Genomic DNA, 13993 nt, shown 5'->3' with positions numbered 1-13993 from the left:
TGCAAATGCACTGCGGTGCTGGGACCGACAGGGCAGTGTGGCTGCGCTGCCCTCAGTTCCGAGGGCTCTGTCGCACCCGCTGTGTGGGTTGAGTGGCTGTCTGTGTTGCTTGGACTTCTGAGTCCCAGTCGTCTCATGGTCAGGGGCCCCAGGCAGCCAGTGGTCAGGCTCCTGTGGGTCAGGTTGGGGGACCGCTGGTGGAGAGGCCCAGGAACTTCCAGATCACAGTCACTTGGATGGTCAGCATCCATGTGGTGCCTGGAGACAGTGTGTGTCCCCGGGTGGCCTCGGGCAATGCCAGGCAAGCTCCCTGGTTTTTGAGGGGTGAGGATGGAGTTTGCACCGCTGTGGTTATTATGGTATGGGCTACTGGGGCCAAGGGACCCTGGTCACCGTCTCCTCAGGTAAGAATGGCCTTCTCAGGCCTTCATTTTCTGCTCCTTTCTGTGGGTTTTTCTGGGCATCAGTGGTTGGTCCTTGGGACGCATGGCCCTGGGAACCTGGGCAGGCTGGCCAGAAGGAACAGGGGCCAGGGCTCAAGGTCTTCAGAGCCTCTTGATTTTCTGATGCTTTTCAGAAACTGGCATAATTCTGGTATATCCAAGGAGGCACTGAGCCCCTGAAAGAGGGGCTGCTGGCCTGAAGGACCACTCTGAAGTGAGAGGCCTGGGGCCCAGGCGAAGGACTGGTGGGGCTGCGGCCGGACAGTCTTGCCGTCAGAATTGGGTGTCAGCGAGGAGGGTGCCTGGCATTAGTGATTGTGAACCAGTGACAGCAGAATGCTCAGAAAGACACTGTCCTCAGACTTAGGAGTGAACTTCTGCACTAGATTGGATTTTTCCAAGTAATGTAATTTAAAAATTGTTTGATTGTATTTAGGCTTCTTTATTAGTTAGGAAGAATGCTGTCCAGTGAGGAAGGACCTGGTGTTGGGGACAGTGGGTGCCTGGCCTCTGAGGTAAGAAGCAGCCGAGGCCGGAGGAGAGCTCAGCCCCAGGAGGCAGCTTCTGACAGAAAGTAGTTTGCTCTCTTAAGAGGCTTACTGAGTATTAAAAGACAGGGTATCTTGGAAGTGGCTCCTTTGGAAAGTGTTTAAAAATTTTATAGCTTTAAAATGTGAGCGTTTTCAAGTATATTACATTTTTAAATCTTTAATTAATCACATTAATTAAAGATTTAAAACACTTTCTGGAGTTGATAGTGGTGCAAATTTAGCCAAGAAATGGTAAGTCAGCCTCAAATTCATGGCGGAGTTTTGACAATAATAAATTAAGGTTATTTTTTTAATTAATTGAGGGATGTTTGGAGTGGATGGAGCTGAGCTAGTGACAATGACTGCTGGGACCATGCACCTGCAGCCGGTGGCCGGAAGCAGGTGGCCTCAGTCTATTTTAGGAAACAAGAAAACACGAATGGCAAATTTATGGTTAATGGTTATGAAGAAGTGGTTTCGGGTAGTTCAGCCCACAAATCTAAAAGTGTTCTGAGCAAAACAACACCTGGTTGATCTGAGTCCTAAAATAAGGTGGGGGTGCTGACAGAAACTAGGAAGTTCTTTTTTTAACTATGTGAGTTTAATTGTTCAGTCTTAGCTTATTAACTTCCCACTTATATTCATTTTGAACTTAAGATATTTAAGAAATTAAACAGTCTTAGGGGCCATGTATCAGTGCATTCGTATAACTTTTTTAAATTAGTTATCTCTTCAAATGGTAATTAATCTCACACTGATTCTCTGTCCCCAAAGCACTGTTTTTTACAATGACTGCTTGCAGGTTTTTAACTTAATCTATTTTCTCTTCATGATGAAAAACGACTTTGATATTCTGATAAAGTCTCCTTTGTTTCAGTTTTCAAGTATTCCTTTGGGGCCAAATTTAGGTGAAGTGTGTGTAACTGTCCTGAATTATTTTGGTTAAGCATGTTAGTTGGTGGATCAAGAGGAAGCCAGTGAGGAACTGAGTCGGAAAGGAGCCGGGCACTTTGCAAGGACATTTTCTGACTTGAACTTGTTCCAGTGGAGGGTCTGAATGTGGCCCTGAGCCCTAGGCTGGGGACACGTAGCCCTGGCTTCTGCCACCAGCCCAGCTGGCTACCCTGAGTCATGAATCGTGTGAGTAGTGGATTTGGAGAAATTGTTGTATGACGAAGACCCCATAGGACTTTCGAGTGACCGAGCAGGCAGAGATGGTAAGAGAGCGGCAGCCAGCTGCCAGCTGGCTGGGGACAGACAGATGGCCTGTTGGTTTTGCTTCCACCTGAAGGGGGATCCTGGATGATCAATGCTCAGTGAGGGCAGAGAGGCTTGTTTGTGTGACCCCCTGTCTAGGTCACTCACATTTAACTTTCCCTAAAGAACATTCCAGGGGAAAGGTGCAAGTGTGACCAAGTGCTACCAACCATCAATGCTGTAAGTCAGACAAGGCCACACATCTGTTGTCTTTTTGTAAGTTGTAAACTCAGTTTTGGTTTTAGGTCATTATCACACATGAGAAAGTAGCCCATGCCTTCTAAAGAACTTTGTGCTGAAGAGCAGAATTCTAAGTGGAGAATTCAGAAAAAAAATGCATTTCCTGGCAATTTCTAGTGATGATGTTTCTCTAGAGGGGGTGTAGTTAAAGTCGGGGGCTGATTGCAGGGCATGTGCTGGGAGAAGAGGTACCGTGGGGACCACCCCAACCTCTCCTCTCCACACAGAAGCAATGCTCCTCCAATTCCTGGGAGATGTGTTAATGACTTAAAGTTGCCTGGAAATGTTTTTAAGATGTTTAAGAAATTAAACAGTCTTAGGGGCCATTTATCAGTGCATTCGTATAACTGTTCATATACTGTTGTTGAAGGTGGGTAGTGATTGGTACTGCTTGGGAGCTGAAAGCCAGCTGGGGTTGGCACTGAGGACATGGAACTGGGCTACCCAGGGGCAAAAGGCAGGGAGAAGCCCTGGGAAGGAACTGATCATGGGCCCAGCCCAACTGTGCAGCACTCATGGATGAGAATGCCTGTGGCTGAGGCAAGCTGCTCTGCTGGCTTGGCCCTTTCTGGCCAGAGACACTGGGCTTTCTGGACTCACCAGGACTGCACTGGGCTGCTCAGTGCAGGCCTGAGCTGAGTTGAATGAAACCAGTTTGAAGTGAGCCTTCTGATCTTAGCTGAACTGGGCTGAGCTGGACTGAACTGGGTGAGCTTAGCCCACTGAGCTGAACTGAGCTGACCTGCTGAGCAGACCTGATCTGAGCAGGGCTAGGTGAGAGCTGGGCTGGGTGGGATGAGCTGACTGAGCCAAGCTGGGCTGGGTAAGCCAGGCTGATCTGGGCTGAGCTGGGTGAACTGAGCTTGATAAGCTGAGCTGAGCTGTGGTGGGTTGAGCTGAGCTGAGCTGGGCTAAGTTGGACTGAGCTGGGTGAGCTGGGTGAGCTGAGCTGGGTGAGCTGAGCTTGGTGAGCCAGGCTGAGCTAGGCTGGGTGACTTGGGCTAAGATAGATGAGCAGAGCTGGGTGAGTTGAGCTGGGCTGAACCAGGTGAGCTGAGCAGAGCTGGACTGGGCAGAGTTGGATGAGATGAGCTGGGTTGAACTGGGCTGAGCCAGGTGAGCTGAGCTGAGCTGGGCTGCACTGGGCTAAGCTAGGCTGAGCCGGGTGAGCCAGACTAAGCTGGGCTGAGATGAGCTGAGCTGGGTGAGCAGGGTGAGCTGAACTGGACTGGGCTGAGCCGGGTAGGCTGAGCTGGGCTGAGCTGGGCTGAATTAGACTGAGCTGGACTAAACTAGGTGAGCAGGGTGAGCTGAGCTAAAATGGGTAAGCTGAGCAGATTGAGCTGAGTTGAGCTAAGCAGAGCTGAGCTGGGCTGAGCTGAGCTGGATTGCCTAAGCTGAGCTGAAGGAGTGGAACTAACCTGGGCTGAGCTAGCTGAGCTGGACTCAGCTGGACTGAGCTCGGTGAGCTGGGTGAGCCGAGCTGGGTGAGCCAGGCTGAGATGGGTGAGCAGAGCTGGGCGAGCTGAGCTGGGCTGAACCAGGTGAGCTGAGCTGAACTGAGCTGAACTGGGTGAAGCTGGGCTGAGCTGGGCTGAACTGAGCTGGTCTGGGCTGAGCCAGGTGAGCTGAGCTGGGCTGAGCTGGGATGAGCTGGGATGAGCTGAGCTGGATTGCACTAAGCTGAGCTGATGGAGTGGAGCTAACCTGGGCTGAGCTAGCTGAGCTGGACTCAGCTGGACTGAGCTGGGTGAGCTGGGTGAGCCGAGCTGGGTGAGCCAGGCTGAGCTAGGCTGGGTGACTCAGGCTGAGATGGGTGAGCAGAGCTGGGCGAGCTGAGCTGGGCTGAACCAGGTGAGCTGAGCTGAGCTGGGCTGAACTGGGTGAAGCTGGGCTGAGCTGGGCTGAGCTGAGCTGGTCTGGGCTGAGCCAGGTGAGCTAAGCTGGGCTGAGCTGGGTGAGCAATGTGAGCTGACTGGACTGGGCTGAACCAGGTAGGCTGAGCTGGGTGATCTGAGCTGGACTGAATTAGGCTGAGCTGGACTGAACTAGGTGAGCAGGGTGAGCTGAGCTGAACTGGGTAAGCTGAGCTGATTGAGCTGAGTTGAGCTAAGCAGAGCTGAGCTGGGCTGAGCTGGGCTGAGCTGAGCTGGATTGCACTAAGCTGAGCTGATGGAGTGGAGCTAACCTGGGCTGAGCTAGCTGAGCTGGACTCAGCTGGACTGAGCTGGGTGAGCTGGGTGAGCCGAGCTGGGTGAGCCAAGCTGAGCCAGGCTAGGTGACTCAGGCTGAGATGGGTGAGCAGAGCTGGGCAAGCTGAGCTGAGCTGGGCTGAGCTGGGTGAGCAAGGTGAGCTGAACTGGACTGGGCTGAGCCAGGTAGGCTGAGCTGGGTGATCTGAGCTGGACTGAATTAGGCTGAGCTGGACTGAACTAGGTGAGCAGGGTGAGCTGAGCTGAACTGGGTAAGCTGAGCTGATTGAGCTGAGTTGAGCTGAACTGAGCTAAGCAGAGCTGAGCTGGGCTGAGCTGGGCTGAGCTGAGCTGGATTGCACTAAGCTGAGCTGATGGAGTGGAGCTAACCTGGACTGAGCTAGCTGAGCTGGACTCAGCTGGACTGAGCTGGGTGAGCTGGGTGAGCCGAGCTGGGTGAGCCAGGCTGAGCTAGGCTGGGTGACTCAGGCTGAGATGGGTCAGCAGAGCTGGGCGAGCTGAGCTGGGCTGAACCAGGTGAGCTGAGCTGAGCTGAGCTGAACTGGGTGAAGCTGGGCTGAGCTGGGCTGAGCTGAGCCGGACTGGGATGAGCCAGGTGAGCTGAGCTGGGCTGAGCTGGGCTGAGCTGGGTGAGCAAGGTGAGCTGAACTGGACTGGGCTGAGCCTGGTAGGCTGAGCTGGGTGATCTGAGCTGGACTGAATTAGGCTGAGCTGGACTGAACTAGGTGAGCAGGGTGAGCTGAGCTGAACTGGGTAAGCTGAGCTGATTGAGCTGAGTTGAGCTGAGTTGAGCTAAGCAGAGCTGAGCTGGGCTGAGCTGGGCTGAGCTGAGCTGGATTGCACTAAGCTGAGCTGAGCGGAGTGGAGCTAACCTGGGCTGAGCTAGCTGAGCTGGACTCAGCTGGACTGAGCTGGGTGAGCTGGGTGAGCCGAGCTGGGTGAGCCAGGCTGAGCTAGGCTGGGTGACTCAGGCTGAGATGGGTGAGCAGAGCTGGGCGAGCTGAGCTGGGCTGAACTGGGTGAAGCTGGGCTGAGCTGGGCTGAGCTGAGCCGGACTGGGATGAGCCAAGTGAGCTGAGCTGGGCTGAACTGAGCTGGGCTGATTGAGCTGAGTTCAGCTGAGTTGAGCTAAGCAGAGCTGAGCTGGGCTGAGCTGGGTGAGCTGAGCTGGATTGAGCTAAACTGAGCGGAGTGGAGCTGAGCTGGGTGGGCTGAGCTGGGTGAGCTACACTAGGTGAGCTGCACCATTCTTGGTGAACTGAGTGAGCTGAACTGGTCTGGGGTCGGCTGAGCGGAGCTGAACTGAGAAGAGTCGGCCTGAGCTGTCTGGGTGGTGAGCTGGGCTAACCACAGTAGGCTGAGCTGGATCCAGCAAAAATGGACTGAATGAGCTGGCTTAACTTGGATGACTGATGATTGCTTTGGGCTGCATCAACCTGGCTGAGCCATGTGGGTGTCACTGGGCTGAGCTGACCATGCAGGTATCCTGGCTGACACTTGGCTGACCTCAGTGGTGGTGCTCAGGCTGTGTTGAACTGAGTCTGTCTTGGTCTTACCCACCACACACACACCATTCTTCAGACACACAGGGCTGGGCAATAGTGCAGCTGAGTCGGGGCAGTGAGGGTTGGGCTCACGGGAGCTTCTTTCCATGTTGGCAGCTGCCTGGGACTCTCCCTGTGCTGTGGCTGAGCAGGCACACTCCAGTGTTCAGAAGAATAACAGAGCTGGCCTGGGCTTGGGCCATCCTAAGCCAGGAGCCAGGGTATGAGTGTCCTGAGTACAGGGTCAGTATTGCTGGGGGAGGAAGGGCCAGATCTGCCAGCTACAACCAGAAGCACTCTTCACACCCATGCTCTGAGCCAGCTCTTGGGGCAGGGTGGGGGCTGCAGCCATGCAGATGGCAAAGCCTTGGAGACTTGTCATGGGCTCAGCCAGGAACTTTAGGGCAATGGGTCCTGACCCCTGACTGGCCAACCATAGCAAGTCACCTTCTCACCCCTTTCTCTTTTGTCACTCTTGGGTCCTCAGAGAGCGTGTCTTCCCCAAACCTCTTTCCCCTCGTCTCCTGTGAGAACTCCCTGTCTGATGACAGCCATGTGACTGTGGGGTGCCTGGCCAAGGACTTCCTGCCCAGCTCTGTCACCTTCTCCTGGAGCTATAAGAACAACAGCGACATCAGCAGCCAGGCCATCCAGAACTTCCCATCAGTCCTGAGAGAGGGCAAGTACGCTGCCAGCTCCAAGGTGGTCCTGCCCTCCATCAACATCAACCAGGGTACAGATGAGTTTTTGCTGTGCAATGTCAAACACTCCAACGGTGACAAAAACGTGCACGTGCCCATCGCAGGTGAGACAGGGCCTCTTCTCAGCTGGGCAGGTGAGTTGGGGCCTGGACAGTCCAGGCTGACTGTGTCCCCTCACCACAGGTGTAGACCCACTGTCCCCCAATGTGAACGTCTTCATCCCACCCCGTGATGCCTTCTCTGGCACCAGCCCCCGCAAGTCCACGCTCATCTGCCAGGCCACAGGCTTCCGCCCCAGGGAGATCTCTGTGTCTTGGCTGCGGGAGGGAAAGCTGCTGGGCTCCAACTTCACCACGGACAAGGTGCAGGTCGAGGACAAAGGGCCCGGACCTGTGACCTACAGTGTCAGCAGCAGGCTGACCGTTACCGAGAGTGACTGGCTCAGCCAGAGTATGTTCACCTGCCAAGTGGAACACAACGGGCTGAGCTTCCAGAAGAACGTGTCATCTGTGTGTAACACTGGTGAGTGGTCCTGCCCCTGAGGGCGGCCCCCAGGGCAAAGGCCTCTCAACACACAGGCATCCACTCAGGTCTGCAGACACTGCCACAGGACAGACCAGCTTCTTCCTGAGCCTTGGCTTCCTGGAGAGGCCAAGGGCGGGGAGGGGCTGTGCAGGGCATCTTGGGGCCACTTGTCAGGAGCAGCCCAGCACCCTCCTCCAACAGGATCCCAGGGCTCAGGAAAAGGTCAGCAAAGCCAGCCACTCAAACCCACTATCCTCCCCCAGGTGCATCCACCATCAAAATCTTCACCATCCCTCCCTCCTTCGCCAGCACCTTCCACACCAAGATGGCCAAGCTGTCCTGCCTGGTCACAGACCTGGCCACCTATGACAGCCTGACCATCTCCTGGACCCGTCAGAATGGCAAGGATCTGAAAACCCACACCAACATCTCTGAGATCCTCCCCAACGCCACCTTCAGTGTGGTAGGGGAGGCCACCGTGTGCGTGGAGGAATGGGAGTCAGGAGAAGAGTTCACGTGCACAGTGACCCACACAGACCTGCCCTTCCCACTGAAGCATACCATCTTCAGGCCCAAGGGTAGGCCCTGCCCCGCCCTTTGTGCTGCACAAGACCCCCATAGCTTTGGGCGTGGCTGGGAACATGACTCTGTTCCCCCTGTTGTCAGGGGCAAATCCTATAGCACCCTGAGCTCACCACTGCCTCTCCTCCCACAGAAGTTGCCAAGCACATGCCCTCTGTGTACGTGCTACCACCCACCAGGGAACAGCTGAGCCTTCGGGAGTCAGCCTCAGTCACCTGCCTGGTGAAGGGCTTCTCACCCCCAGACGTGTTTGTGCAGTGGATGCAGAGAGGACAGCCTATGTCCCCCGACACGTATGTGACCAGCTCCCCACTTCCTGAGCCGCAGGCCCCTGGCCTGTACTTCGTCCACAGCATCCTGACCGTGAACGAGGAGGACTGGAGTGCTGGGGACACCTACACCTGCATCGTGGCCCATGAGGCCCTGCCCCACTTAGTGACCGAGAGGACCGTGGACAAGTCCACTGGTAAACCCACCCTGTACAACGTGTCCCTGGTCATATCTGACATGGCCAGCACCTGCCACTGATCCCCAGCTGCCCCTCCAGAGTACTACCCAGAGCCTCAGGCTGACCTGTCATTGTGCATGTGCATGCATGCAAAATGACTGTGCCAACAAGGTGGGGTGATGCATTCTATAAAAATTAGAAATAAAAATTTCCATTCAAAAGAAGCTGGTCCTGAGTGAGCAATGCTCTCGCCTGCCAGGGCTGTGCTGCCGCTGCCCTGCAGACCACTCTCTGCCACTGTCCCTACCCCTGCCTCACCCTGGCCTCCTACCCGCCTCTGGGAGTGCTGACCCCCTTGCAGAGCACTCACCACAGGCAGAGCCAATGCTCCCCACCCCTCCACTGCTGCTATGGGCACACAGGGACAGGGTTGTGTGAAACGTGTGTGCACATAGACATGGGTGGACGCATAAGGACACGTGTAGATATGGGTGCACATGCACATGGGCACAAGCATACACGTGCAGGGGTACATACACTTGCCCATACACACAGACACACAATGAAGTGGGCATAGGCATACAAATACCACAAGCAAGGATATGGACACACTGACACACAGGTACACAGTAATACACACAATTCATTGGCATGTGCACAGAGAGACACACATGCATGCAAACACAGACACACATGCAGAGTGTACTCATAAAGGCACACAAACAGATATGAACACATACACAGAGCACAGTTGTACAGGACACAGGTATACACAGACGTGCACAGACATGGACATGGACACAGAGAGGCATGCAGTGGACATGGACACACCAGCACATGCACACAGACACATAGATACATACACACTTATGCACACATACAGACACCAAGGTATATACACTCTTGTATACATATGCACAGATATGAACACACAAAGAAGCATTTGTGCATGTATACAGAGGCATGCACATATGTGGGCACATGCACACAGGCGCACATGAGTGCAGAGACACACATTCAGTGGGCATGAACACACAGGCAATTGTATACATGCACAGTTGTGTGCAAAGGCATGGACATATGTACATAGACATATATGTATACTCATACACATGCACACAGTCAGACACACACAGGTACTTGCACACACAGAAAAGTCATGGGCACACAGATACACACTGACACATGCACACATGGGCACACAGATGTTTGCACACATGTGCATGTATGTGCGCACACATGCATGTGCACGTGGAGACACACATGCACATGCATGTCCACGCTGTGTGCACTGGTCCCTCAGTGCCTTTGCAGACACTCCTGCCTCTGCAATGCACCTGCTGCAAGGTTTCCTGCTTGTCTTCTGTCTCAGCTTAGAGGTGCAAATGTGGGCTACCCAGCCAGGACTGACCAAGGCCACCATCCCAGGCCCAGGTCAAAGGGCTTAGAGAGCTACCCTGGCTGGCTGGGTGGCTGCAGCTCCTCAAGGACACTCCAGCCCCAACCAGATTGTTGATGAAGCAGCAGGACCCACACTCACCTGTGAGCAGAGAGAGCTGAGTGTGTCCTGCAGGCAGAGAGGCTGATCTGGTGGCTCTACACCTGCAAACACCTGGCCCTGGAAACATAGGGAAAAGAGACAGCCTGCAGCCGGGAGTGAGGGGCCTAGAGGCCCCAGAGTCTCCATTCCTAGTAGATGGCACTGCCCACTTTGGGCCACCTCCTAGACACCCCATGTTTCTGGCTCTTTGGGTACCTGGGATCCAGACACCTCCAAAGGCCTGTCGGCATTGGGGGCTCTGGACTCCACTTTATGTGTCAGCCTGCCATCCCAGCACCACTCACCCCAGGGCCTCAGAGCCTCGAATCCTAGTGGGGTGGACCAGCTAGGGCCCCACACAGCCTCTCCAACATGCCCTCTACTCCAAGAAGGAGAGAGAGTGAGAGACCCCTGAGGAAGCAAGGAGGGGATCTCTCAAGCCCAGACTTCTGTCTGTTCCCAACCGTAGGCAACAGGGGGCCCCACTCCCAGCCTCTCCAGCCCCAGTGGCCCTGGCTGTGCTGCCCCCACCTCTAGCAGAGTCCACTGGGGCCCCTTTCCCACCCCAGCCCTGCTGCACGCAGCCCCCATGTCTGTGAGCTGCTCTGTCATTGACCCTGCACCCTAGGGCTCCCAGGACAGGTGCCTCTGCCTAACCCTTCATCAGGCTGTCAGAGGCCCCTCCCTCCTGCCCTCTGCTTCTGCCCTGCCACCCTCCCCACCTGGCCCTCCTGGGGGCAGCACAGCAGGGGGCCGAGGGCAGCAGCAGAAGGGTGGGCTGCCCAGTGTAGGCAGAGCCTGAGCCCTGTGTTGTGTCCCCTACAGAGGGGGAGGTGAGCGCTGAGGAGGAGGGTTTTGAGAACCTGAACACCATGGCCTCCACCTTCATCGTCCTGTTCCTGCTCAGTCTCTTCTACAGCACCACGGTCACCCTGTTCAAGGTAGATGGGCGGGTGGGCTGGCAGTGTGCGCATGTACTCGGGTATGGAGACCCCTGCAGAGGAGCACCTCACGCTGCCTCTGCCTCCTGCAGGTGAAATGAGCCACCAGACAGGAACATGGACATCAAGGAGCCGGAACCAAGGGGGTGCCTGCCGCCGTCAGCTCAGGGCCCTTAAATCTGCCTGTGCTACCCCCTAGCTGCCAGCACTAAAGAGCGGCTTCTCTGGACGTGGCCTTGTGTGATGGGGGCCTGGGGCCCAGGTGTTGCTTTGCAATGGGTGTGCTTGTCGCCTTGAAATAAATATGCACATTTTATCTTGTGAAACTGCTTCCTTGTGGAGGATTTTTGCCCAACCACACTCCTGTGTGTTGTGTGAGCCTCTCAACAGGTGACCCCAATTCTGACAAGCATGTGGGAAAGGGACGTCACCTCTGCACAGGTCAGCAGTGGGGGCTGGTCAGCCTGGGGAAGGGAGGTGGCCAAGCTGCAGGAATGCAGGCCTGGTCTCCACAACACAATTTCGGAGCGGCCCAGCTCCAGCCTCCACATCATCAGCAGGGTCTGTGCCCAGGACACTGCAAGACATGCTGTCATTGTTGGTTGCTGGTCCTGGTGAGCCCGGCCACATCGAGGTTTTGACCCATGCCTTGTAGCATGTATGGAGTGTGCTGGTGGGATCCTGGGGGCAGACAGTGGTGGGTGGCCAGTCAGAAAGGCGCATGACAGGAAGGCGGGACATCAGGGAAAGGCTCCATCCACTATATCACCAAAAGAAAGGCAGGTAGCAGTCGGGCTCAGAAGCAATGGCAGGGTGTGAGGTGCCAGGAGGTAGGATCCCCATGAAGGGGATGTGGATGTGGAGGTGCAAGTCAGGCTTAGTGGGCCAAAGGCCATGCAGAGTCCAGAACAGCTGTGGTGGCAAGGTTCTGGGCAGAGGCAGCTTGGGAGAAGGTGGAGAGGACCTGGCAGAGCCAGGTTCCTCCTGGAGGAGACCAGGGCAGGCATTGGTGGGTGCCTGCTGAAACATGGTCCGGGAGAAGGCCATTTCAGGTGCAGAGGAGCTGCATGGAGCTCACACTGCTGGCCGTCATGGGCTGTCCATGGCCCTGAAGGGGTGACTGGCTGTCCAGAATGGAATTAGAAAAGGATGTGGATCCCAAGGGGAACCCATCCCCAGCTGTGGGCTCCAGGTGGATGGGCTCCAGGTGCACAGCCTCCAGGCTCCAACTCAGCTCTGGTTAAATGGACCCCACCCTGACCCAACCTCACAGGCTGGGACACTCAGTCAGGGCCCCTCGTGGCACAAGACTACACAGCATGGCTGCGAGTTCTTGTCCGAACATGGGCTGGCCGCTCAGGATAGCACCTGGGACCATGTCCGAGGCTGTCTTGACAAAGAACCACAGAAGAGGCAACTTCAAGGACAGAAATTTATTCTGTCATTTTCTAGAGTCAGATCCAGGTGTTGCTTTCCCAGTAGTGCCATGTCTTTTCCCTGGTGTCCAGGTGTGGGCACTCCTTGGCCCACCCTCTGCCTCTATCTGCACATGGTCTCACCCTGTGTGCATCCGTCTGTCCCTGAAGGCCCCTTCTCATAAACTCACAGTCATACTGGACTGGGGCCCAGCCCACTCCAGTGCAGCCTCACTTCCACTCATTCTTCTCAACCTCAGCCATCTTAATGAGGCATCTTCTGTGGTACTAGGAGGTTAGCACGACAAGGTATGAATTAAGGGGACGCAACTCAAGCCATAACAGTCCACCCTCTGGGCTCCCTTAACACATCCTTCTCAGATGCAAAATACCCCATCCCAACATCCTCACAGGTCCGAACCCATGCCAGTCTCAATTCTAAATCCAAAATCTCATCTAAATCAGGCACAGGTGAGTGAGCAGTCCTGGGACTGAGAGCTCCCCAGTGGTGGCTGATGGGCTGACCACAGGGCCAGCCCTCCCACTCCAGAGGGAGGAACAGGAGGGAAGGAAGGGAAGGAGGGAGGGAGGGAGGGAGGGAGGGAAGAGAGACCATGGGCCTCAAGAAAGTTCAAAGCCTGCAGGGCAAACCCCATTAGATTTTGAGACCCCAGAAGACCCCTGAGCTTTGTGCTCTGTCCTCAGGGCCTGTATGGCAGCCTACCCTTTGAGCCGTGACCACAGACTCTGGTTCTGCCTCAAAGTCGACCTACCCCGCTTCACCTCATGTGTCTTCAGTCCCTGTGGGCCTGCTCCTGCTCTTGTAAGATTCTCCCATCCAAGTACTAACCAGGCCCAACCCTGCTTAGCTTCCGAGATCAGACGAGATCAGGCACATTCAGTGTTGTATGGGCTGTAGACTGTAAGATCCTCAAAAGCCTTGTGGGCCTGACCATGATCACTGCATGCTCCTCCTGGCTGCTGCTGAGCTGGCTGATGGCATCCATGAGGCACGTGCATGACTCCTCAGCCGCACCTCGTACCTGTTTCCAGAGCTTGCTCTTGGGACAGTCTGGGAACCTCCCAGACATGCCCGTTCTGGTCCCTCCTTGCTGGCCTACTGGCCACACATCTCCTTCAGATCCTGTCTCCTCCCATCTCGACAGGCAGCAAGATGTCAGACCACACGTTCAGCACGTCGCCCATGACCCCTACTTTGCACAAAACACTAGAACAGAATTAAGCCACATCCACAGCCACTTTGCAACAAGGGTCTCCTACCCTCCAGTCTCCAGTGCCAAGGTCCTCGTTCCTGTCCGAGGCTACAGGCACCTGGACCATTGGCATTTGTGATGACATGCATGTTTTCTGACATGGGACAGGCTTTCTCTCCAGCTTCCCCCCTTTCTGGGGTCCACAAAGAATTGCCTTCAATGCCCACGTTTCTACTGACTTCTCTGGGCCACTTGATGTTTTCTAACACCCCCCCCCAGACTCTCCTGGCCTCCACCCACCATCCCATTCTAGAGCCACATCCACACCCTGCTTCTGTACCAAAGTCTGCATCTGTTTCCTACGGGTGCTTCCTATGGGCAGCTGTGCCAAAGTCCCACC

The 13993-nt window shown here is 55.3% G+C and overlaps 3 gene segments (V, D, J or C); all 3 read left to right on the top strand.

Moving 5' to 3' along the window:
• The window catches only part of LOC112322327 (Ig alpha-1 chain C region-like), an 86173-nt gene that overhangs the window by 868 nt on the left and 71312 nt on the right, over positions 1-13993 (top strand).
• LOC112322324 (immunoglobulin gamma-1 heavy chain-like) overlaps positions 1-13993 on the top strand; it is a 59475-nt gene that overhangs the window by 277 nt on the left and 45205 nt on the right.
• LOC112322323 (immunoglobulin heavy constant mu-like) lies at positions 248-11290 on the top strand. The segment is given in 7 exon segments: positions 248-404; positions 6715-7032; positions 7112-7450; positions 7717-8031; positions 8169-8501; positions 10849-10964; positions 11057-11290. Coding segments are annotated over 7 exon segments (1473 nt in total).

This window comes from Desmodus rotundus, chromosome 10 (assembly GCF_022682495.2).
Source record: "Desmodus rotundus isolate HL8 chromosome 10, HLdesRot8A.1, whole genome shotgun sequence".
Classification (NCBI taxonomy): domain Eukaryota; kingdom Metazoa; phylum Chordata; class Mammalia; order Chiroptera; family Phyllostomidae; genus Desmodus; species Desmodus rotundus.
Note: the sequence above shows the minus strand (reverse complement) of the source record. Positions and strands in the feature narration are given on the sequence as shown.